Source organism: Amphiura filiformis, chromosome 5 (genome assembly GCF_039555335.1).
Source record: "Amphiura filiformis chromosome 5, Afil_fr2py, whole genome shotgun sequence".
Lineage (NCBI taxonomy): Eukaryota > Metazoa > Echinodermata > Ophiuroidea > Amphilepidida > Amphiuridae > Amphiura > Amphiura filiformis.
In genome coordinates, this window is record NC_092632.1 from 18,986,943 (window position 1) to 19,014,104 (window position 27,162).

Genomic DNA, 27,162 nt, shown 5'->3' on the forward strand with positions numbered 1-27,162 from the left:
TATGAACTAGTGTGTATAATGTGGCTTCTGGTTCAATATGAGGTAATAGGGTGATAGAGGAGTAAGTCACAGAGTTTTGTTTAATCCAGAAATGTGTTCTTTTATTTTCCTTTATTTTTCAGCATGTTAAGGCACAGAACCAAATTTATTCGATCTTTGGATCCACCGTTGATGCTGCTTCGATGCTTGTTATTAATGAACTAACAACTAATTAATTAATTCTCAATTTATATTGGTCAATATCAATACATACTATTAAGATTTGTGTGTTATCACAATTAACAATGGTCAATTAATTGATTCATATATAATAAGGATCGACCAAGCATCGATGGTTGATCAAAAGATCGAACTAATTTGTTTATATTGCCTAAGTGCAAATCAGGCTAGCAGTAGTGACATATTTTGTTCAAAAATGAAGAGCAATCACAAGAGTTTCTAAATCAGTTACAGGCTAGTTACATTGTATTACTCATTTGAGCACTATGTTCATTTTACAATTTTTAATTGATTTCTCAAAAAATGCTGAAACAAACGCAGACTTGCTGGTATAGTGTATACATGCATGTATATTTAGTCTGAATAACCTATAATCAATCCTGTAATATCCTTTCTGTACAAAGTGGCATTGTTATTCAGTATTTTATTCATGGCAGTTTTTAAGTGAAAAAATCTTGCCTTAGAAATGCTGACCTTGTCCAAATCTATGCGATATGTAATTTTACAATACTAGAGCATGACTTGTGATATTGTGTGAAACAACACCTGCTGATATGGAATAATCTAGTCTATCTACCTTTTGTATCCATTGTTTTATTTCATTCTTTAAAAAGGTAAAAAATACAATCTTACATGTCAAAAGTTTACCTTGTCAAAAGCAATTTCCATATTTTTATTACTACTTTTACTTAAAGTATTTAGCATTTTTTAACTCAATGTTGAATCCCCAAGTTGGCAACTCACTATGATAAAACTCTTAAGCATTTCTGCAATCCCATCACACGCCATTGATTTGCACAGCTCGCATCTCCTTAGGTGTAACAAGTAGGGCACACCGGGGTCACACAATTTACGGGAAGCAAAGCATCAAATTACATCGTTTCTTAACCAAATCTTGGGTATTTCAGCGCGAGCACAAAACAAATAAGACTTGATCAGGCATGTAGCTTGCATCAGTGATAATGAAGGTAGTCGTTCACGGCATGAGGACACTGAAACTAATGAGCATCCTCCTATTTCTACCTTTTAAGTATGCAAGTAATGTCTTTGAAAATGTCTCAAAAGAGCAAAATTGACTCATAATAAATTCTTAATAGTGTAACCTTTGTAACATTTTTCACAATCTACTGCCATTTTCAAACTGGCAATTAAACCAGTCCCTGATTAAACTCTTGATAGCTTGCATTGTTTTGATAGGTATATAGGGGTCTAGTTTGTTTGGAAAAAAAGAAACAGCTTTTGTAGCTTGAAGTATAATTGAATTGATTTTTTCAGCAATTAAATTTATTTGGCTTCGTAATTTTGCAATAATATTATATCCATCTATCCATCAAAGGAGTTTATTGATCAGTATTGATTGGTCAACGAGACAGTAATTAACATCAAAAAGGTCAGTGACTGGTGGAGATTGCATTTTACGTCAATTTAAAAATATCCTCGAACACATTTATACCATTGTTTTCTGTTTGAGGATTTGCATATTGGTCGACTTTTTCAGTTTTAGAATTTGAGCATCCAAATGTCTGTGTCAAAGATAAAATACAAGCAACTAATTTGAAGCAGCTGTATGGTAGATGATATTGTCTGTAAGAGGTGTTTAGGGCGTAGATGTGAATCCCATGGTGGTATTTTAGATGAAGAGCCATCATGTAATTCCTATATAGCTTTAAGAGAGTGCTCCCATGGGGGATGGAATGCAGTAAGAAATGGCCAAAAGGAATTTGTTAATGCTCTTGTCTGTGACGCTATGCCGCTGAATCATTTGGCTATAAACACGATAAAGGTGTCGTAACTGGCAGGCAAACATGTGCCCACATCCCATACATACGTCACTGTGGTTACGCATACTCCACTGTTCTGCCGCCATCATATTTTCACCCTTTTAATTCCAAAAACATGAATGTGATGATATTTAATGGAAAACATGACAATGTACTTTTTGTAATTAAAATCCAGGGTAATTTAGTAAAATGATCATTATTTCATTGTTTTGGGCCAGAGGGTAGGTTTGTGATTGTCAGATTTACTAATCGGATTTGATGTTGATTATCCATGGTGCTGCTATAGAGTGCAATGTCCTTAAATGTAATGCATGCATACCTTCAGTTTCATTTCTTCAATTGAGAATATACACTGCCTGTATTGAGAAAATAGTGAAATATTGGGCTATTCCAGAAAATAAGTGCACACCCCCTATAGAGGAGTGAATTTGAAATGAGAGAAAAACTCGGATTTCCAAGCTTATCACTCTACAAAAGTCTGGATTTCGGTCACAAATAATCAAAGAAAAAACCGGTTCCATATTCTTCATTAAAAAGTGAAAATAACCGGAAATTTTAACCACTTTCATGTTGAAGTTTGAATTCCAACTTCATATTGTACAGAAGGGTATAGAGGAGTGGCATTAAATATGAGGAAAAATCCGGATTTTTTAGTGACAAGTGGGTAAAAGTCCGGATTTCCAAGGGGTATAGAGGAGTGACATCAAATAATGTTGAAAAAATCCGGTTTCCAAGGGGTATAGAGGAGTGACATCAAATATGTTGAAAAAAATCCGGATTTTTAGTGCAAATGTCAAAAAGTCCGGATTTCCAAGGGGTATAGAGGAATGACATTAAATATGTTGAAAAAGTCCGGATTTTTTAATGACAAATGTCAAAAATTCCGGATTTCCAAGGAGTATAATGGATGGCCTTAGATACGATGAAATGTCCTGATTTTTAGCGACAAGTAGGAAATGTTCAGATTTCCAAGGGTTGTAGAGGAGTGGCATTCAATTTGATCAATAGTCTATTAGGAAAAAAATATTTTGAGGTGATAGACATTAATTATGATAAAAGCAACAAAAATTAAAAAATTAAAAAATTTTGACTGTGAGTGTATGGAGGAACAATTTGAATACAGTATTTGTATTTTTTAGCCACAGCCTACATGGTTGATTTTTTACTGGTTTAAAAGTTTAGGACTTATAATTTCTCTTTTATATTTTTACATATTAAATAAATGTCATTTTTATTTTTAACATGATTGTGAATTTCATATAAGCTGTACAAATGTGTATGTTGTTTATTATTGAAGTTAATGGGCTACTATTAAAGTACTATTGAAAACTTTTGAAATTCCTTTCTTTTCAAGACATAGAAACCAACTGCATGATTTTTGAATCACACTTCTGATAGTAATCTGATATGCGTGTATTAAACTATGCTTTATCACAGACACAGGCAGAGCAGGGTTGTATATCTGATCTTTAACCTTGAGCCAACCACTATTTAACCTCTAGCTCTTTGATACTGTATGTAGCGGGGAAATTTGATTTTTTAAGGTGGAGTATTTGCACTGACATACAAATTGCATGTATATTAAGTATACTAGTACATGTACTTTCTATGGCATTGGCATTATGCTTTTGGCATTTTTCATATATATATACTTATTTACACCTATTGAATATATCATATAATTAAATACACAAATTTGTTTGTAACAATTTCCAAAGGGGTTTATGGAAGTTCGAGGAAGTTCATTGCTTGAAGGATAGGAGTCATAGGACTACTTCCAATTCCAGAATTTGGGATCATATTATCCTGTTTTGCCAACTTGCTAGTAACACAAACTATTATACTGAAAAGTCATATTTAAATAATTTAATGTTTTATTGGTTATAGGTCTATATACCAAAAACATGTTTTATAGGGTGTTTTTGTATGCTGTGACAATCAACCCTATAGTAAATTGTACATATTCAGTAAATACCAGTCTATCATGAATCATGATATCAATATGTGACCAGCACTGACAAAACCAGGAACAAGTCGCATTTTTGACATTTCATAATTTGAATAAAAATGTAAACACAAGACAATAAGCTTTAAAATGATACCAAAATTATATAAATAGCATCAATACTTTTCAAGATGAATAATTTTGTAAATGATACCTTGATATTTTTGTCAAATTGCTATTCTGAGTAATGGGCCAATTAGTTTCATAGCATCAATACTTTTCAAGATATGGATAATTTTGTAAATGATACCTTGATATTTTTGCCAAATTGCAATTCTGGGTAATGGGCTAATTAGCTTTCTGCCTATTGAATAGGGATTATCATAAACACCTCAAAAGAAATAAGTCCCCCTCTGAACATGTCGTCATAACATCGTAAGGTTTCATTTTGTACCAACAAAACTAACTTTGAAATAATTATATGACTGTTTACTAAGTGCTGTGTGAAAATGAGAGATTTCCATGACTTCAGGGCTGAATGAGCCTAAATTGAAGGCAAAAACTGCCCTTTTCAAAAGTCACAAAGTAGGCCTATGCTTGTCACAAAAGTTGATTCATGGCTTGTTACTAATGGAAAACCCCATGTGTTTGAGTGCAGTTTAAAATCCTCACCAAGTGAACATTTACTGTAATGTGTATCGATTCTTGATCATTCAGCCATGCAAATCCCCTTGGTGCAGAGTTCAGCACAGTGAGTTGTAAGATGGTCAGTTCCATTCCTTGTCCCAATACGCCTTGCAGTTAACATTGTTAATAATATTAACAAGCATAAGGCCTACTTTGTGACTTTTGGAAAGGGCACTTTTTGTCTTCAATTTAGGCTCATTCAGCCCTGAAGTCATGGAAATCTCTCATTTTCACACAGCACTTAGTAAACAGTCATATAATTATTTCAAAGTTAGTTTTGTTGGTACAAAACGAAACCTAACGATGTTATGACGACATGTTCAGAGGGGGACTTATTTCTTTTGAGGTGTTTATTTCAACTGATATTTATTGATTAAATAAACCTCTTTTTAATAAGTACTTTCAATGATTTGAAAGTCCACTTAGTCCCACAGGTTTATACCATGAAATTAAGAATTCCACAATTTAATTTCTTTATGGGAATGTAATCTTTAAAGGCCTATAACTCAAAAAAACATGTCTGGCGACTTGTTCCGGGTTTTGTTGGAGCTGGTCACATATGCAAAGGAGTGTTCAGAAATGGGGTTTGAAAATAATATTTTGTAATGAGTCGAAATGGAACGTAATGGAAATGGGTCCAACTATTTACCAATAATGGAAATAGGTCCAAAATGACCCAAAATAATAATATTAATAATACATTGTAATTATGATGATGATGATGATGATTAAGTTTTGTAACCTTAGGCCAAGTAAAAATTGTTCATTTGTGGTAGGTAGGCCCCCTCTAATGATCACAAAACCTTCCAAAAGTGTTTCTTATATAAAGCATTTCAACTTCCTAGACATCTTTCAAAAATGTTATAACTCAATTTCAAAAACTTTGAAATTGAAGTTACCTCAAAAAAGGAAGCGGTAGGGGATGAGAAACATGTTTTTTTTACTTGGCCTTATACCGGTACTGACTGGTATAAAATGAACATTTTATTTTAAAAGTTGATTAGTTGAATATGAACCAACCACAGAGAAAAGTTCCATTGTCTACCCCGGGTGTTCCGGGGAGAGGGGGCACTCTGACTTTTGAGATGACTTTTTGCATGCTTTGCGCGCATTTTGGACTATTTTCATATTTTTAGCTTAAAGTTATTTTTCAGGGTCACTGACAGCCAATTTTTTGTACATGTGCATAATGAACCCAATTTTCTTGGTGCCCTTTTTTTCGACAAAAACTGCCATAGACCCCTAGTGTTGTAAGGCACAGGTCACTTTCATATTCGAGTCCCCCCGGCTAAATCCTAGTCAAATTTCAATAGTTTTGCAATTTGAGGGAAAATTAGCTAAAACATGCAATTTTGCATGATTTCTTACAATTGCAGTCACAATATTCATGTATTCAAAATTTTGAGTATAGGCTATGAGTTTGTTCATAAATTTAATATTTTATGTTATTTTTGAAAATTGAGAATAAAAGATATAATTTTTATTTAGAAATTGTGCTTTCTGAAAATTAGAATCCATAACCTGAAATTGGTTTTAGTACAAGGCTGGTCTTGATTGTCACGGCCAGGAGTTAGCCAAACCTATATTTCATTTGCCAAAACAGGATAATGTTTATTTTATTACAAAAAATTAGTATTGTATTTTTTTCTGGAGCCGGAGCAGTGAGCATCGGTATTATTGGGATTTTAGATGCAAAAATTTAACATGGACTGCGAAAAAGGTCTAGTGTATGACAATTAAAGCCACAAGACGTTCTGAGAATTACTTGGGCAAAAAATGCAAATTTAAATGAATATAAACGGACTTATATAGTATTGGGACTCGCCATAAGTACAGGTACGGGTTTTGGACGATGAGTACGGGTACGGGTCCCAGGCCATGGGTACGGGTATGGGTGCCAGTTCATGAGTACAGATACTGGTCCAAAGTCAAAATAGGGCATGAGTACGGGTACGTGCCCGAAGCCTTGGGTACGAGTACGGGTACAGAAATTGGGACTTGAGTATGGGTACGGCTCCCAATATGGGTACGGGTGCAGGCCATGGGTACAGGTGATGTAGCTTTGAGTGTGGACTCGGACTCAAGTTCACTTTTGCTGGACTTGGTCGGATTCTGCAAAAAGTACTTGGGTTCAAGTCGACCCCGAGTCCGATTCAGTCCAATCAATCCATGTACAATGTGGAAAAATTATTTATCACAAAACATCAATTGGAATTACATTAATTGTCCACAATTTTCCAAGTAAGTGGAATCATTCATGCAGTTGACATGCACATCTACATCCTCCAGATTATCCATTAGCTTAATCATATAATTATTATCATTAATTATGCACATCCAGTTTATTATATCCGTGTTTTATTAATACCGGTATTTAAAACCCCCTATAAATCTCCTATTAATCCCAAATTTCTGTATATGGTAAGGACCTCTGTATTCATTGACTCAGATCACAGACCCTCCTTCTAGGGTCTGTGCTCAGATGCACTAGTCCAAGCCTGGGCACAATGTGATGTGGCTGGCAGAAAATCTCACACCAGTCACATTATCATGTAGTTCCACATGTGTGCAGCATACAAGTAGTGGAGTGTATTTGGATGGGGAATATCAAAATGATTAATAAACATAAAAGCTATATAATAATGATATTTTAACATGATAATTTGAAATTCCCCACAAAAGAACAAATCTTTTTGCTGGTTTTTTTGTATTAATTGATCAGTCATTGTGTGAATGAGACATGTAGCATACGATACATGAATATGGGTGGCCCGATGGGTGGCAATGTGCACAGGCTGTTACAGTGTAGCAGCATTCATGATCATTTTGTGGAGCCAGGGCTGGGTTTATCTTTTTCAGGGCCATGGACCAAGCTTAAATAAAATTATTAAGGGCACTTGCTATAGCTTTCTATCTGGATCCATGTGTTACTCCCCACCCAACACTGACACTCCTAGTCAGGACTTATGTCTGGCCTTGGAGGAATCTGCTTGTTTTTCACCTGCCATGGTGTGAATTCACATACATTTGCACCAAAACTACATGATTTGGATGCATTTCTGTGTTATTAAGTTCACAATTACACCCACTTGGCACCACCAAGGGACTAAATTCTGTAATTGTAACTAATTATTATAATGTCAATTTTTACCAATACATATACCGTATTCGTTCCAATAAGCGCCCGTGCCCTAATAAGCGCCCACCCAGGAAATTTCCAATTTGCTATTGGGTACCATCAATGTTGAAGTGACAAATAGACGTCGATACGGTGACATGGCTGGAGGACTACAAGTCCTGTGTAAACTTGCAATACATTTTCTACATCAGAAAAGCTACTAGAACGTCTCAGGACTCTTTTAAAACATATGTAAATTTGTCTCTATTCAGCACCCCTTACGAAAAAATTATGTAAACTAGGTAAAAATAATAGCGCCCACCCAAAATGACTTTGTTAAGCGCCACGCTTATTGGAATGAATACGGTAGGTCCTATTGAAATTCAATTACAAAATTTGACCAAGCTGTAGTACATTTCAATACTAGGCCTACATGCAGTAAGTTACACGGCAAATGAAATAAAGTGTCCAGCTTGTCCGAGTCCGAGCCGAGTCCTTTTGAGTCCGAGTCTAGACTCGAGTCCAACTCGATCCGGGGTGCCGAGTCCGAGCCAAGTCCGAGTCCAACAAAAATAAGACCCGAGTCCGGTGGACTCAGTCAGAGTCCATGCCTGGGTTTGGTGTTGGGAGTCATTTAACTTTATGTGACAGGTATCTGTCTACTGGCATTGCTTAGTAGGGGCCTATTTGTATAAAATGATGCTCTAAAAAGGGGTCACAGGGTATAACAAAATGAAAAGGAGTAATTTGGTATAACATCTTGAAAAAATGGATCATTTGGTAGAACATTTCCAAAAAATGGAGAAAAATTCTAGATTTTGCTGAAATAAGAGAATTTGAAAGTTTCCTCTTTATATTTTATGGCATTTTGAAAATTATAGAAAGATAGCCAACCTCAAATGCCCAGCTCAAATGGAGCCTATAGTGACAGACTCATAGTAGGGGAGACCGGGGCAAGTCCGCCCTCGGGGCAAGTCCGCCCACCCCATGTTTCTGATCTCGTGACTGCTGGAAAAGTACAATGATGATTTAATAAGCTGGCACACGTCATAGCTAAGTACCCAAGAAAACAAGACAGTCCGACACATTTCGCCAGAGTAATATTATTATTATCGTCAAAAAACATTTTTGAGTCGAGGAAGTTTACATTTTAAAAATTAGTAATATTGCAATAATCTCAAGACCTTACAGAGACGGTTTTGGTTCTTAAATTTAGTTGGAAGGTGAACGTTTTGCCAACATATTATGCAATTAAAAGATCAACATATTGTGTTTAGTCATGTTAGTAGGCATATAAACACAAGGTAAAGAAAAAAAAGAAAAGAATCCGCCCCAGGCGGACTCCCGGGGCGGATTCGCCCCATCGGCGTATTATGCAAAATATTGATAATAATACCTTTAAGAATGGTAAAACTACATGCAAGCATATTTTTAAAGTTAAGTGGTATCAGTATTACTCATACCACCGTTTATGCTCTAAAACCATAAATGTCGAAGTTGTAAATAAAGGTTTGTTCATTTTGGTCGCCTACATTTATTAGCTTACATTATACCCCTCCATTAAATTTAGTAGACTCTTTGGAAGAGAGTGAGCGCCTAATATACCCTTTACTAAACGTTTGCATTAAATTTATAATTGTTTTGCAATATTATTTCTTTTTATCAGGGCGAACTTACCCCACCATAGGGGCGGACTTGCCCCAGCACGGGGCAAGTCCGCCCTGTCATCATGATTTTTATTTACCCTTCTCCTGCCGTTACTGAAAGCTGAATGTTCTTACAAATGTGGTAGTATTTAGCTATATTATACAGCTTAAAAATGTAAAAACTATAGCCTTCTAACATGAGAATTGCCCTCTCTAGGCGAGATTGAAGAAAATAGGGCAGACACGCCCGGTCTCCCCTACCTGTCACTTGTAAAGTTGAGTGCCCCCTGCCAAATCCATGTCGAATATTAAGTTATAATGTTATAATTTTATAGCAAAGATTCCAATAGAGAATATTGAACCAATTCCATAAATATACATGTACACTGTCACTGTAAACAATAGAGAATTAAGATTAATCAAGCTGCTGCACAGTAATGCTGTGGTCAGACTCTTCTCTGTTCTTTTACAATGAGACAACTATACCACCCCCACACCACTTCCCCTATACACACCCACTGTCAAACCCCACCCCACACAAGTGTCAGTCATTTCCATACCCTAGGTAACTCCGAAGGTAAAAACTACATGTATCACATGTCAACAGTCCGCTGCAGGGGTATTTGTGTGTGTGACCAAAGTATTCTAGTGTGACACACACTATATGTAAGTGGCCAGGTACTAGAGAAGTGTCACTAGGTTGCATGTGCAGCATACATTGTCATCATCATCATCATCTTCATAATAATATTAATACTTATAGAAATTCACCGTTTCAGAAATATGTTTTGTGTGATATTAATCAATTATTCTAAACATCTTTTTAAAATTCTTAAATTGGATAAATATCCCAGACAAATGTTCAGTGACTGCCCGTAAGTAGTGAACACAAACACTAGCCCTATGGATGGGGTGTACATGTCTGTGTGCATGTTTTCTCTCTTTCAAGAGTTTAGCTCCATGAAAGAAGTTTTAGATATATTTATACAGTCAAAATGTTTATTAAATTCTGTATAATTATCAATTATTTCATTAAAGATAACAGTATTGATTCTGGGAAGTGACAGATAAATCTAAATAATTTGGTGGATATGTAGGATATTATGACAGATCACAGATTTGACAGCCCCAATTAATTAGGAAAATGGGCAAAAGTGAAGTCAACAATTTTGAATCAAATTTGAGATCTATTTTGACATTTTTAGATAATCATTTCACATTTTACATGGAACAAGTTTGAGCCGAGCCGAGTCTGTTTTTGTCCGAGTCCAACAAAAAGTGGACTCGAGTCCGGACTTAGAAGTAGATTTCGCAACTCATTCATTTTACACTATTCAATATGCAAGCTACATTATGTTGAGAAAGGACTGGCATAAGGCAAAAAAAAAATTGTTGTGTTGCCCTCAACCCGCCCGACCCAATGTTTTTCACTTAAAATTAATATTTTATTGAAAGACTAGTCTTTACTTGATGTCTAACAGGTATCCAGAAGTCAAAATTGACAAATGTCCCCTAATTGAAGAAGCATTATTTAATATTTGAGGGAATTAAAAAAAAAAAAACTCAACACAACAATTTTTTTTTTTTTTACTTCACTGCTTACCCGGGCTGTGCTTCACCCAGTATCAACAGGTATATTGAGAAGTTGATGCATATTTACAATTTAAGAGACTGAAAATTAATAAATCAGCCGCTTGATAGCTTGATAAATGAAGAAATTAAACTTATTTGATTTTTTTATATTCTGTATGATTTGTTTAAATTACAACCTCTTTACAAAAGAAATTTTGAACTCAATGATTTAAATTCATTAAAAGTAGCATTTCATCCAACCCTAAATTGTCAATCAATTTACAGCCGTTTTAGCCTAATTATATAAAAAAAATTGAATTAATAATTTTGACCCCAAGTTTCCAAACCTGCCAACTTGATGCAAAAATTGTAACTTTAATCAATATCACATGTGGTTTGTTCAGGGACCTGTGGTATTGAAGTACACATACTAAAGCTGGAGCATCAGAGCTGCTGGGCTGGAGCACAGGGTGGCAGTTTGAACCAAAATCTGTGTACACTGCATGTGAAACAAATAATATTGTATTAAAACAAGTAAAATACCCCGTGTGGGGTTCTACCTGGTTGAAGGTATGTGGGGATATGCCATGATTTTGGGGTCCTTTTCAACGATTTTGGTATTCAGTGGAGACCAATATTTGGGGGGGGGGAGTGCCAAATTAGGGTAAATTTGGGTGCTTTTTGTGAAAACTTGGAATACTCATAGCCGAGTGGCGAAAGCAGCAAGAAGTAGGCACAATTTTTCAGCATGATGTGTCAGCAGGCCCGTCGCATGGGGGGTATACAAAAAGTCCCAAAATTTCAGAATCTCTGCGAGCAAAAATCAGGTTTATTACGCTTTTTTGGTCAAAAGGTCCAAATTTGGGGAAGCAAGTCCACTTTTCACAAAATGGCCCCCCCCCTTGAAAAAAAAGTCCACTTTTTCAAAATCAGCACCCCCAAAAAAAAATCCTGCGTACGGGCCTGTGTGTCAGTGACGTAATGCGTTGAGGCAGCTGATCCATGCGCGCATCTATTACGCGTCTTTAATCACGTGTGTGCGTATGCCAGCACTTTAAGCGTCCACCAGCTACATAAATAAATAAATAAAGCTGTGTAGCTGTGAAGCACATGAAGCTGTGTAATGAAATGCACACTGACATCACTGCTATATCAGGGTGAAAAATGGTTTAGAGAAATGCGTGGCACATCCCTGTTATCAAAATTACACCCCCCTCCTCTGCGGGAATGCCTTTTCTTGTTTGGTTGGTGTTAATGTGTGTGTGTGTGGGGGGGGGGGCCATATGATTTTCATGTAGCTCGGAGGGGGGGGGTCATATGGTTTTATTATCGGAGAGGGGGTCATATAGTTTTCGCAGTGACTTTCTGTCTGCTCCCCCTCCAGTAGAAATAATGAACGGTCCCTAAACTTTGTGAGAAGTTGAATGTTGAAGTGGGATATATCTAGGCAAAATATGTATTATGATTATAAATAAATATTCTGTTATTAATTGATAATATTATTACGATTCAACTATTGTGACAGATAAATCTAAATTTAGACCCCTTGGCAAATAAGTGAAGCCAACCAATTTAGGATCAAATGATCAAATGACTCGGCTCCAAGTTTGAGTCATATTTTTGGGTGGTGGTGGGGGAGGGGAGGTGGTCATCTCCTATTTCATAAAAAAAGGGATATATATTTATGATCTTCTGGCCACTAGAAGATCATGGCCACTATTTTTATAATCTTCCGTTTTGAGACCCACCCCCTGCAGATACCGGACATTTGTACGACCCTTTCAATTCACAGACACAAATACCCAGATATCTGTATTATTTTGTACATGTACATTGATTAAAAATTGTCTTCTTGATGGTAGTAAAAACAGTGACCCACTGACCCCTCCCTTTCCAAGAAAACGACTGCCCCTTGTGTCCGAGTGTGAGTATAGCCAAGTCTGTTTGTGTCGGAGTCCGAATCCGACAAAAAAAGTCAGAGTCCAGACTCAAAAGATGAAAATCTGGATTTCCGGAGCTTGGATGAATAGAAAAAGTCTGGATATCCAAACTCCTCTATAGGTCAAGCGTATGGCTATGTCTGAAAAGTCCGGATTTCCGGAGCTTGTATGCATAGAAAAAGTCTGGATATCCGAACTCCTCTATAGGTCGAGCGTGTGGCTATGAGGGGAAAATGTCTGAAAAGTCCGGATTTCGGAGCTTGTATGCATAAAAAAAGTCTGGATATCCGAACTCCTCTATAGGTCGAGCGCGTACTATGTAGGGAAAATGTTTGAAAAGTCCGGATTTCCGGAGCTTGGATGGATAGAAAAGTCTGGATATCCGAACTCCTCTATATGAAAAGTCCGGATATCCGGAGCTTGATGGATAGAAAAAGTTCGGATATCCGAACTCCTCTATAGGGGGTGTGCGCTTATTTTCTGGAATAGCCCATTTGAGCACCAATTAATAATAGTTTTGAAAACGATTGACATTGACAAATCCAAATCCACTGCAGTTTTAATATACGGATAATTGTTGTTACCAAGCAAAGCAGTGTTAATGTGTTGTATATTTCATGTATTTAGAATTTCTAAAGATATCTATAGGGCGTATATCTTGAGACTTATATGTATATTTATATAATTGGATCTAATTAGCACCCAGGGCGCTTAAGTCACTTTCAGGGGCATTTATTAAAACAACAAAATGCAAATCAAATTAAGAACATTAAAATACAGTGTTCCTAAGGCCCTTCACAATTAATTCTTGGTTTACTGTATAAGATTTTTAAAAAGGCACAAGGTAACTTTTAATAATTAATTATGTTACTTATTATTTTCCTTCTTTTTTTACAAGTGGTCACAGCCCAATATCAACGGTACATTTTGTCATCACAAAAACAAAGGAATTGCATAAGAAATATGGACACATTCCCCATATCTTCAAACTAGAATTTCCGACTTTTTTTGACAGATTGTACTTGAGCACATCACACATGAGGGCTACTGTTGTAGAATTTGTTCAAAATAGCCCTCGTCAAAGGTATTTTTTGAGTCCCTGATCTAGAGATATACTAATAGTGAGTACCTACTCACAGTGTGTAGAAAACTCGGTTCACAGCTAGGTTGGCCTGGCCACAGATATTGGAACACACTCTGTGGACAGATGGATTGAAAGAAATTCTGTCCCATCAGTTCCGAGGTTTCAACTGTAAAATAAAAACAAAAGGTTATAAGCAATAGGATGGAAAGGGTCAGGAAGTGTAAATAAAGCAAACCATGCAATTTTGCTCAAGATTCAATTAATAGTTTGAATGTTGGTGCTGTTTATTATACTCGCTCATGACGCTCAATATAGCAGGCAAAATAATGCTATGCCATGCTAGTAAATTCTAATACATTTTGCTGCAACTGCATAGTGCATAAGTCACAAATGTAGAGGTATTGTATTGGAGGCAGGGGGTAACAAGTACATTTTAAGCTAGACATTGTAAATGTTGACATTGCTACATTATTATATTGCACTAAATAAATGCTTAAATAATTCAAAATTGAATTACTTATTTGGCGAGATATGGAAGTTTATACTGCTAATATAAAAGAAACCATATGGGGGGGGACTTGTTACTACCATATCTATGAATACGATTTCTCCCCAAGTCCCATTACACCTTAGAACTGAAGGGTAGATGTATCCTTTATGTCACTCCAGGTTAGCTCACTTGCGTATCTACCTTATTGAAAAAGGTGGACATTTGACCAATCTCCAATAGTAGCCAAGGGCATGATTTCATACAAAGGCAAGGTAACTAAAGAAGGCATGCAATGCCATGAGGTAAATGACAAGAATGGTGTGAAATCTTACCTGCTTTCATTGACCTCATCTTTTCACTTCAAAGGAGTTGTTGCTAACATGTCTAAGGTGATGTTAACAGTTGCCAGATTCCTATTCTTACCGAATCTATCAGATGGAATCAGGATAATAAGAGAGAAAGAAATTGATGGAAAATAAAATGGATGTGATGGAAACTAACTTGTTAGGTGAAGAACGTGGGGAGAAGTGTTGGTGTTAACTAGATTAGATGGGGCACAAAGAAATATTTGGTAACGTACATGTAGGTTTATAAAAACAGGAAAAAACAGAGGCTTTGTTATTTTCCTCTACAGTGAGGATTGCCACAAGTCAAGTACTAGTATCAATTGTTCAAGCCCTGCTTAGTATGTAAAACTTTCGTTAATTTTCAGTTGCCTAAATCTTGAAGCTCCTGTGTCCAAGTTTGTACAAGTCTTGCAAACCTGAGGTCCTGGGTTCAATTTTGGGCAGGATTACTTTTCATATTTCCCTCATTAATATATATGTTACAATTGGGAAAACTGTTGAAATCTTCTGAAAAAGTCGGGTTTAGCCAATGCTGTAAATTATCTAAATAAAACATGAAAAATATCTTGCCAACATTTTAACATGGAGCCTGGAGGCTGGGGTGTTTCTAAAAAAATATACCAGTCAACAGATAAGCATCACCTTTAATATGACGAGATCTAATTTGAAGAGATTTAGAATATTTGTTGATTAATACGTCCCGAAATCTAGCTAGACATTAATCTGTATGTGCTTTCCAGATGCACATGTGCTGTGTGGTTTTATAGAGCAACGCTTACCCACAGATGAACCAAAACATGACTGAGCAAAGAGGAAAAATTGATGGTTAGAACATCCTTACCATATATGGTGATAAGAACATTAAACTATTCAAATTCACTTGGGAAATCGTTTCAATCTCACATCTGTGTTATGACAGTTGTGGATGAAAATTTTCAGATTTCAAATATAAAATTGAATTATTTTCTTACCATATTATGGACTTTATACAACCACATTTCCTGTGAATGTTTATACTAGTCACTCTTACTTGCACACTTTGTTTTCCTTGTGTGTTAAATCAAATTGACCTAAATTTACTCTACAAAAGTGATGTATCTATGCATGCGTAATATTATGCAATGCATGAAAATAGTGAACATTTACACGTTGGGTTGCTTTTAAAAGGCTACATGTAAGATCACATAATGTAAGTAACATATGAATGAGTAAAAAGCAGTGCTCTGTGTGGAACAGATTTTTGGCTGCAAGCTAAAAAGACACACAAACCGCCTTTGTTTGCACGTTGCTTGATTTCACAGCAGACCTGACAAGAGCTAATACAAGAGTGGAAGACATCTTATTGATCCTTTGATTAAATCTAGTTTTCAACTTTCCAATGCACTTTCAAGTGTAACATTTTGTGTTTAAATTAAATTCTATTGACTCCTACAAAACACATGTTCTAAAAATAGAATGATGTTCCAATTTAGGTCGCTGTTATTGTTAATGATGCGGGTGTGTTTTACAAGCAGCATAAGGTTTTCTACCTAATCGCTGTCAAGGAATCATCTTTTGTTGTTTACACATGTAGGATATTGGGGATTTGGTAGCAATTGGAGTGATGGATAGGCTAAATGGAATACTTTGATGTGATTTTCCTGCGCGTAACCATGGAAATAAAGCAGGCAAATTGAAAACAACTTTTCATGAAGTAGACTACTCTTTTCTTCATAAAATGGACAGGTTTTGGAACATTAGATGTCAATCCAGCAAGTTCTACATTGCCTTTTCATACTTCATTGTTTCATCAACATGATAATGAAATATTTAAGGAGAGGTCAAACACAAACATAAAAAAGTGTACATTTGAGTAGAATTAATTCAATCTTTCCATAGAGAAGTCCTTACCAAATATTATAGTCATGTGTATCAACATAGAGGACCACATTAATATTTAAAACCTGTAAAAGAGAAGATTTTGCTGGCCATCTATATGTAGCGAAATTGAAATTAAAATTTTTTAAATGGTAACCTATAGTATAGGGGCCTATATAGCATGAAAAGTTCCACTTACAGTTTTACTGTACTTCAAGGCACTGTTTATTAGTGTAAACTTAAGGGTGGTGTTTTTTTTGCCAATTGAGAGAAACTTCTCATCCTGATTTTGCCAAAGCACCAGATAAATAAGCTTACAATGTATCAGTGTGAATCTTCCATTTTGATAATAATATCCAAATATTATTGGAGTAGATATTTGATCACATCATATAATTTTAGTGTGTAATCCAATAAACCAGTAGTACACATTGTGATTGTTCACATTGTCTAGACTCAATTTTCAGCTTCATTTGCTACTGTTTACCCAGTGCCTTTTCCTTTTATGCAATATCTAAATATCAAATGGATGATGTGTGTGTTTCATGCAAAATTAACCACAATGCATTATGCACCAAAATAGTCCAATTTCTTATTGGTTCAATGACCTCCATACAACAATTGAGAGCTCAAAAGTTAACATAATTTATGTTGCGGGAGTATTGAGTAAGTGTACCCGATACATTCAGAGGTTATTTTATGAGTGTACATGAATGTTCAGTTGATGAATTGTGTACTTGCAGATGATGTTGTTTTGACATACCAGTGTGGTATTTTGCCCAAAGAAAGTACAGGATTTATGTCAAAAACCGCATAGCTAATACCTTGGAAAATAAGAGTCAGCATGTAAAAATGAAGGACATTGATTTCTAGGACTGATAGGTAGTAAGATATTATTTAATTCTATTATTAACTTATTTAGGATGTGCATGTTTGTTTGTTTTTTAAAAATGGTCATCGCACCATGATTGATAATATTTGTTGTCATCCATTATTGTCAATATTAAATAATAGAACCCTCCCTTATGGTTTTACAGAAAATAAAGCTTAGGGTGAGTAGGATGGCAGGAGGCATATTTTTCCAGTTTTAACCATTTTTAAATGGTTAAATTTTTAAATGTATTAACGAGTACATGGCAGGTTTATAGTTAAAACTATAAACCTGCCATGTACTCATTAATATTAATACCTTGGATCTTATTCTTACATGAAATAAGTCAAGAAAGCCAATAATCACATTAATATTTCTATAGATCTTGTGGTTAGTAATAGACCAATAATATATCAAAACAAAAGTTTTGGGCATTTTCCCCCTCCTGAGAAAAACACGCACATGGGGCAGAAATGACACCACTTATATCAACCCTTATCATTCCTCTTGTGTGTCAGCTTTATTTGTGTCAACAGTTGAGTGCAAAACACTGGTACATCATGCTCCCCTCTAACTCACCTTAAAGATGAGACTCACAGGAGTAAAAAAAATGTAATTCGATTATGAACATACTTTGTTATTCATGGGTTTACTTGCGTTGATGTTCCTAGGGGATGATGTGTGCACACTACTGTCTAGATGGAAACTAGAACATACGAATTGAGAAAATCTTAATATTAACACTATTAAAGATTTATGTTGTAGTGCCATATCGACATGCAAGATTTCATACATATCATGTATGCATGTTTTGTTAGCTTCTATTCAACAGTATGTTTTGTCAACGTGATTTTTACTTGATTTATTCATGTATTTCATTTTAAATCTTACACAGCTTACCCCTGAGCAAAACATGATATCCAATATAAATTTGTTTTATGCTGACCACTCTCACTCCTATCCTGTAGAAAAATGGTAAGATCAAAGATTTAAAAGCACAATCAGAAATGATTACCTATTTATAACTTGGACAACAAGGAGGCCGTTCACACTGTTACCATCTGCATTTTAATACAGAGAGGATTTCATGAACATACTTGAGCTCAGCATTTTTATGCCTCCACCGGAGGTATTATGTTTCCTGGTTGTCCGTCCGTCCATCCATCCATCCATCCATCCGTCCCTCTGTCCGTCCGTCCGTCCGAGCTTGCGGGTGCAATATCTCGGAACTGATAAGATGTACAGTGATGCAATTTGGTGGAGGGATGGTCATTGGCGGTCTTCAAATTCCAGTAGGTTTGGTTAGTGGGTCAAGGTCACCTAAGGTCATCTAGGGGTCATCTGAGGTCAAATTAGCAAAAAACATCGTATGGGCATGAACCTTGGTGGGTACTGTAAACATTTGGAACCAAATTTTTTTAGGGTCATTTTGGGGTCATCCGGGGTCACCCAGGGGTCATCTGAGGTCAAATAACTTAAAACTGTCGTATGGGCATGAACCTTGGTGGGTACTCTAAACATTTAGAACCAAATTTATTGAGGGTCATTTTGGGTCATCCGGGGTCACCCAGGGGTCATCTGAGGTCAAATAACTTAAAACTGTCGTATGGGCATGAAACTGGGTGGATACAGTCAACATTTATAGTCAAATTTTTGGACGGTCATTTTGGGGTCATCCGGGGTCATCTGAGGTCAAATAACTTAAAACTGTCGTATGGGCATGAAACTTGGTGGGTACAGTCAACATATAAAGTTAAATTTTTTGGAAGGTCATTTTTGGTCTTACATTCCACTCGGATAGTATCAAAATACTTCCTTGCTTCTGGTACCAAAATCAAACCATTTTGATGAAGACAAAATGGGTCAAGGATCTTTCATTTGTTACACTTTTTCTAGAGTTGGCCAGTTCCTAGTGAAATTGCACCAGTTAAAATGATACGCGTCAAGGTGGAGGCATTGGGGCCGACGCTTTGCGTCGAAAACCGCGCAAGTCGAGAACCGCTCTAGTTATAAGGGTCTTACCACAGACAAATCCATGCAAAGGTAGATGTCCAGCTGACCTGAAAATGACCAGTTTATGTTTAAAGACATACGTAACTGGCATATGTTGCAAATGAGGACATTTGTGACCATCCACCACAACTGAGCCCGGATGTCAGATATGCTCCATTGAACTTAGCAATAAACAATAGGAAACAAAGGATTTATTGACTGTTTGATTGATTTTTCACTACTTAAATGTCAAGTCTATAGACATGATATACATCAAATTTAAAGCTAATTTCAAGCAGAATATTTTGGTTGAATATCTCAAAAATGAGGATTGGCGACTTCAGGGCTCAGTTGTGCTGGATGGTCACATTTGTTGCAGCAAAAACTAATTCATGTGAGAATTTGTAATTACTGCATTATCATTTTGCCCAAAAAAATGACAGAAAAATTGGAATTTTGCATGTAATACTAGATGTGCCATGCGGATGTTGAGGTGGATGTACACAAGTGCGTCTACTTTTTTCTTCCGGCGGATATAGTAATTTAGTATGGTGATTAATTCAACATTAATATTAAAATAATGATCATATCTGCATTAGGTATATTTACTTTTGTATTATAGATCAACATTGAAGTATTTGGAAACTGTCAAATTTGTTTGAAGTTGGTCAAATCAGTTAGAAAAAAATGAAGACTTTCAACTGCTTGAACTAGTAGGACTATAATTTGCAAGACAGTTGGAGCCTTTCATAGATACTACTAGTTATTTGTATGCAGTCAGAAGTATAAAGGGAATCATTGATGATCATCTTACAATTCAGAACTGATGTCTACATCTGGATTTGACATTATCATTTTGTCCATGATTGTTTTCCCACTCCTTTGGTGTCTTTATATTCTCTTGTTTCATAAATTGCTCTATATTTAGTTGTAGAAAAAGTTGTGTTGTGTGGAAGCACTAAAACAGGTTTATTTTTGTACATGTATATACTTGTCAGCGGATCGCTGTATTACTGAATAGATGTGATCATGCGAGTGTATCTTTTGCTGTTGGACAGATGCAGAGATAAAATTGGCATAGGCCCCTACGTAATTGCAAGATTCCTTGAGATTTGCACTTCACTATTTGAGTAGAGGAAAATGTATAGAGTTTACTCATCAAAAATTGATCCAAATGCAAGTGAACATTTATGGCATATTTTGCGGAATTTCAATAAAGTAGGTTTAGTATCATTTTTGACATGATCTGATCCAATCAGGTCAAAGTAGGTCATTTTGAAAATTTATTATGATCATCAACTTAACTGAAGTGTACCCAATTAACTGAAGTGTACCCAATTAACTGAAGTGTGATATTTCTGAAATCCTTACATCCATAGCTTTCTTGGTCGCAATGTTATGAGCTCTTTCAATGACATATTTTCTTATGCTTTATTGTTTTTTTGCTCCTTATTTACCTAGCTGGGGGGTTTACACCCCCCAGCTAGGTACTGTAATGCTCTCCGATTCTTCTTACAAGCCGACGACGAATGTCGGCTTGTTCTGTCTCTTCTCAATTCTTCTTCTTCTTTCTTCTTTCTTCTGGCAACCGCAATCAACTGCATGTAGCTCGCAAAGGATTGACAGATTTCAACCAAAGTTGACCCAAATGACCACTGGGCTAGGCCAAACCTTCCATTTGACTTTGACCTCGCTGTGACCTTTGACCTAGCTATAATGGTCAAAAATGTGATTTCACAAAAAATGCTACTCCTTCCACAAATTTCATGCGATGGGGACATGGTTATATCATGTGACTCGACTTTAGTCGGTGTCTATAGGGTGTGCTCAGATAAGAGGTCAAAGGTCATTAAGGGGTCATTTCCGGTCAAAGTCTAAAAAATATTCAAAAAATCACTGTCTTTACAAATTACATAGCAGAGAGTCGCGATTAGCACACATGCATCGCTACTAGCCAGGGTATTTAGGATGCCTACAGTTTTGGGGTCAAAGGTCATTAAGGGGTTACTTCCGGTCAAAAACCAAAATTATCAAAAATGTTCAAAAAAATTGTATCTCAAAATGTAAACAGACCAGAGTAATATAACCATCATACATGAATTAGTGTTACCTGATGTATGCACGGTATTCTCATTTTGGGGGTCAAAGGTCATTAAGGGGTCACTTCCTGTTTTTAGCTAGATAACTTCAAGAATTTTTATCTCAACAACTGAACATAGTAGAATTTTTTATTTAAAACTGAAACAATGCATTTTGTCGGTGTACATAAGGTTTTTTTTCCATTGAGGTCAAAGGTCATTAAGGGGGTCAAAAGGTCAATCAAAAATTTTAAAAAAATCAAAATGCATGTTTAAGTTCCGATTAAGGTGGCTGTGTACTCTCAGACATGCATGTAGTAAAAGTGCAATAACTTTGTAATTATTCACAAGACATATAAAAGTATACATTTTATAAAGGCAAGACATCAATAAATCTTAATATAAATACAGATTTGGGGTAAAAACAACAATTATGAAGAAAATCACAAAAAGTGAGTTTTTGGCAATATTTGTTAGGTACATCATAACAAAAAACACTCTTTCCAAAATATTTTATTTTGTTTTAGCTCAATCTTGAGGCTCCATTCCAAAAACGGTTTTTTATTTTTTTTTTGATATTGGCCTTAGTTTTTGAGATATTGACCATATAAGGCATCAAATTGAACTTTTAAAATTCACAAACGCCTATTTGCACAAAATGATGCCTAAAATCGGAAATAGACCAAAAAATAAAAAAAATGAGAAAACCGTTTCTTGAGTCGATCATGCTTTTTACGATGATCATATTTGCTTACCTATAGATGCTGTATTTATTGAGTTATCGTAGTACCTAAATCGTCATTTTACCGAGAAAATGAACATTGAAATAACGGCCGTGGAAGTTTAAAGTGGTCACATTTTGCCCTTTCATCGAATCTCACAGGAGAATGCGCCAGTTTTCGTTTTTCTGCCTTATATTACGTGAACATTGGGTAAATCCACAGCCCGTTGAGAAGTTTGAGCGAAATCTATTCATAACTTGATATTCAAATCGGGGAGAGAACTTGAAAAAACCCACATTTTATCAGCTAAAACGGAGCCATTTGACCACTTGAAATTAGTGTTTCCAAAGGATGCGCCACGCATGCAGATAAGCGTCGCGTATGCGTAGCGTATCTGTGCGTTAACAAATTGCGCGACACGCAGCGCGATGCGTTGTTATGCGTGCGTGTACCTCGCTGATACAACAAAGATTTTCTCTTTTTAAAATTGCAAACACGAATGAAATAGTGAAATAAAATCCATAAAATAGCGCAGTTGGAGTTTATAAATCTGGATTTTCTTTCCTTGTATTTATAAAAAACATAACAAAGTAACAAATATCAAAAAATCTCAATTTTATGAAAGAAACAACGTCTTGAGTACACAGCCGCTGCTTAAGCTGAAATTCACCAGGAATATTTCTTATGACATCCTAAGCACAATAATGTAAGAGCAGTTGACCCCATCCGTAACCCAGGGGTCAAGTTATAGGGGTCAAATTGCGGCTTGTATTCAGCGTCTGTTGACTCTAGTTTCTTTCTTCTTCTGGCAACAAAACTTCAAAATGCTTCTCCTCCTACATATTACACCCTACAATTACGTAACTTGCACACATGTATCGGCTATATCCAGTGCCCATAGGGTGCAAACAGAATTGGGATCAAATGTCATTAAAGGGGCATTTTCGGTATATAACCAAATATCTTCAAAATGCTTCTTCTGCCACATATTACATAGCACAATGTCGTCACTTACACATGTGCATCGGCTTTACCCAGTGCCCATACCTTGCACACAGAATTGGGGTCAAAGGTCATTAAGGGGGTAAAATCTTACAATTGCATTATCTGGACATCTGTAAGGGGTATGGGGCTCAAACTCAATACAATAAATCTCATGACCAAGGGAACATTTTATGGGGTCAGGTCAAAGGTCATGCAGAGGTCAAATTTTAGAAACGCATTTCCTGGACATCTGTAAGGGGTACGGGGCTCAAACTTGGTGACAACAAACTTAATGATCAGGGGAACATGTTGGAACACTTTGCAGGGGTCAGGTCAAAGGTTATCTGGGGTAAAATCTTTATAGCTTCATTTTCTGGATATCTGCAAGGGGTATGGGGCTCAAACTCAGTGACAACAAATCTCATGACCAGGGGAACATTTTGCAGGGGTCAGGTCAAAGATCATGGTCAAAGGTCATGTAGAGGTCAAATTTTCTAAATGCATTTTCTGGACATCTGTTAGGGGTACGGGCTCAAACTCCACAACAACAAACTTACTGACCTGGGGAACATTTTGGAACACTGTGCAAGGGTCATGTCAAAGGTCATCTGGGGTCAAATCGTAGAATTTCATTTTCTGGATATCTGTAAGAGGTACAGGGCTTAAACATGGTGACAACAAACCTCAAGACCAGGGGAACATTATGGAACATCATGCATAGGTCAGGTCAAAGGTCATCTGGGGTCAAATCTTAGAATTGAATTTTTGGACATCTGTTAGAGTACGGGACTCAAACTTGGTGAAAACAAACCCCATGACCAGGGGAGCATTTTTGGAACATTTTGTAGAGGTCAGATACCTCCACAACACCAACATGCCCCAGCTCGGTTTGTGGCCTATGACCACCATTTGCCACTAGTTTTACCTGTATCTTAACTTCATTGTTGCCGACTTTGTCCTGATAGGATCAAATCGTGTCACATGTGATAAAGGAACAGGTTGGGTAAAATCTGTCTATTTTTGGACATTCAACCCAGAAACATCCATCTCGAATCCACTTGTGACTTGACATTTTCAGAATACGCTTGAAATGTCAAAATATTTATTGCAAACACAAGCGTATGCAACACTTATTTTACACATCCAGGACTGGGGAATATGGTGTGGAAATTTAATACAAAGAAGTTATATGTGATATATAGCATCTTGCAACTATTGAAAGATAATCACATCTATGCGATGTGTGGAGGTGATATTGGTTTATTCCATAGAGAATTGCACCTACAGAGAAAAGAGATGAAGCATAATAAAATAAAGTGTAAAAGAGGAAGATTACTAATCAAAATAAAGTACAACATGTGTATATAAAAAAGATATTCAGAATGGTAGATGCAATGAAATGAAAAAAAAACCTTAATAATTTATAAATAACTATGTTGAATAGAGAGTAGCGTAGCAGAAAACACTCTATAAAATTGAGTTGGTGAACAACGATGTACAAATTTGACCGTATCAAAAATGCATAAGTCGCAAATCAGAAATAGTAACTGAACTTCCAAAACCAACATAATAAAACACCCCAGGCCCATGCTATTACAATTTTAATGTCAATTTATAGTTACGGTTTTTCGTTTATAAACTTTTTACATTGTGCACCCTTTTGATATTGCCATACACAAGTAAATCTAATTTTGTCAGTTTTCTGTAGAGTCTTTTAAACATCACTAATGAACACCTACCTTTTTCTCCCGCAAGAGATGTGATATCCTTTTCATGTTGCTGTTCGTTGAGCCTTATTCTTGTAATTACGAGATTGTGACATATTAATATATAACTTGCTATCTTCAGTAGATAGTACATATAAAAATTTGGACTGTCAAGGATTTTGTACAAAATATGTAGCATTTCTTTATCTTCATTCATGTCAATGTTTGTACATATTTCAACATTATAACTTACAGATACAAACAATTATTTTTATCTTTCAGGGATATCATCTGCTGCCAAAGTCAATCTCAAAGTTCCTGCAACAGAAGAAGAAATTGTGGATGGTACCAGAGTAACGTTACAATGTAAAGGCGATGGTAACCCACAACCAGAGTTTTCCTGGTATAAAGATGACACACAGTTGCAGCCATCTGACAATTTGGAAATTGGAAATCGCCTTAAGGTCAAGGCATTTACAATAGACGATTCTGGGACATATTCATGTAAAGCTGAAAATAGAGCCGGTTCAAGGTGGAGCACTGCAGGAAATGTCACCATCATTCTTGAAGGTAGGTAGTATCCATAGGGAGAGAAACATGTGGCTTTGCCACTCGTCCCCCCTCCATCGTGAGTAGTACTCGCCGTGCAGCTCGATTCGGGGCTTCGCCATTCTTCCTCCCTCAATCGCGAGTAGTCTTTGACAAAAACTAGGTAGGTGAATAATGATGCTGAGGTGTGATTGTTTTGATGTGATTCACAGTTGAGTGAGGAAGGAGAAAGGGTCACATCCTTTTTGCCCCCTCCCCCAAAAATAACTGGCCAGTAAATGTTTGTAAATAGTTTGCTGGAGAGATGCATCAGTTGCGAAAGAATCATTTGCTGGCTAAGTGTAAGGTCTATTTAGCATGTATACTCTTCAAAAATGAATAAAAAGACATTTGCAAACCCACCAACAAAATTGACGTGTTACAGATTGTGCATTTCTTATAGTTATGCAAGGATTTTATGTTTTATCTGACCACTCCAATCTTGAATAAACTGATGGTAGTTTATTCATCTGTTCTCAAGTTGTCTGGGAAAAATTGACAAACTTGAAGTGTAATCTTGAGGTTGCAGAATACAGTAAAGATATGATTGATTTTCACCTTACGTTATTTCTTTATTCACATGTGTAAATGTATCCTGCGGTAAAATTCAAGTTACTTCTTAGCATTGTTACCGCATAAACAAATCATGTCTTTGAATACGAAACTCTGGAAGTATTTGTCTATGAAAGGAGGCTAAAGAGAGGTCAAGTTACTAGGGTTGTCTAAAAGATAGGCCACTATATCAGGTTTGTATGTCAGAGGATTTAATGCACTGCTTCAAATCAATTTTTGTGCCACATTATTTTAGAAGATGAGAACTGACTTAATGGGTTCAATGTGTAGATTTTGATTTTCTGCTTAATTTGTGGACTGCTTATGTCAAAAGTGGCAGTTGTTTTCTCAGAATTTATTGCTCATGAATGATTTGAAACAGCTAAACATCAAAGTAAACAATTGTCAGAAAACTAGGTTATCAACATGCATGTAACACACATACCTTGAATTTCATTACATAGTTAGTCAGGACATAATTCTTTCAAAGAAAATTTTTATAGGAAACATTTCATCGGGTCAGTGCAAGAACATTGTAAGATACATTTTTGGGCGAGATTGAGTTATTATAGATTAAGAAAATGTAGGTAAATGCACACATTTTAAATTTTCAAAGTGTGAAACTTCATTTTAAAGTCTTTGAAGCAATTAATTAGTAATCAAATAATTAAAAAGTTTGAAAGCAGTTAACAAATTGCAACAAAAATCTACTACTAAATTCTATCAAATTAATGCACACATGGTGTTGCATTTTCCAAAAGGGGCCTTAATTCCCATTAAAAACATTGCTAGTACTGTCTGGAGGCACTCCACAAACTATGGGTATTAAATTTGAAAAATTTCTGTAAATATATACTGTCAGTAACAAATTGCTACACACATACACACATGGATATTGTGAAATCTGTGATCGATGTTCAAAAATATGGGTGCTGTATGGTATTTTGATATATTTATGGAACAGTTTGGTTGACAAAAATGGA

The 27,162-nt window shown here is 36.0% G+C and overlaps 2 protein-coding genes across 2 annotated transcripts in view; both read left to right on the forward strand.

Annotated features, from left to right (window-relative positions):
- The window catches only part of LOC140152762 (cartilage intermediate layer protein 2-like), a 273,597-nt gene that overhangs the window by 74,981 nt on the left and 171,454 nt on the right, over positions 1 to 27,162 (forward strand). The window lies entirely within an intron of this gene.
- LOC140152757 (inactive tyrosine-protein kinase 7-like) overlaps positions 1 to 27,162 on the forward strand; it is a 101,722-nt gene that overhangs the window by 37,669 nt on the left and 36,891 nt on the right. The window contains exon 3 of the mRNA XM_072175242.1: positions 25,322 to 25,609. Coding sequence (XP_072031343.1) covers positions 25,322 to 25,609 — 288 coding nt within the window. The remainder of the gene's footprint in view (positions 1 to 25,321; positions 25,610 to 27,162) is intronic.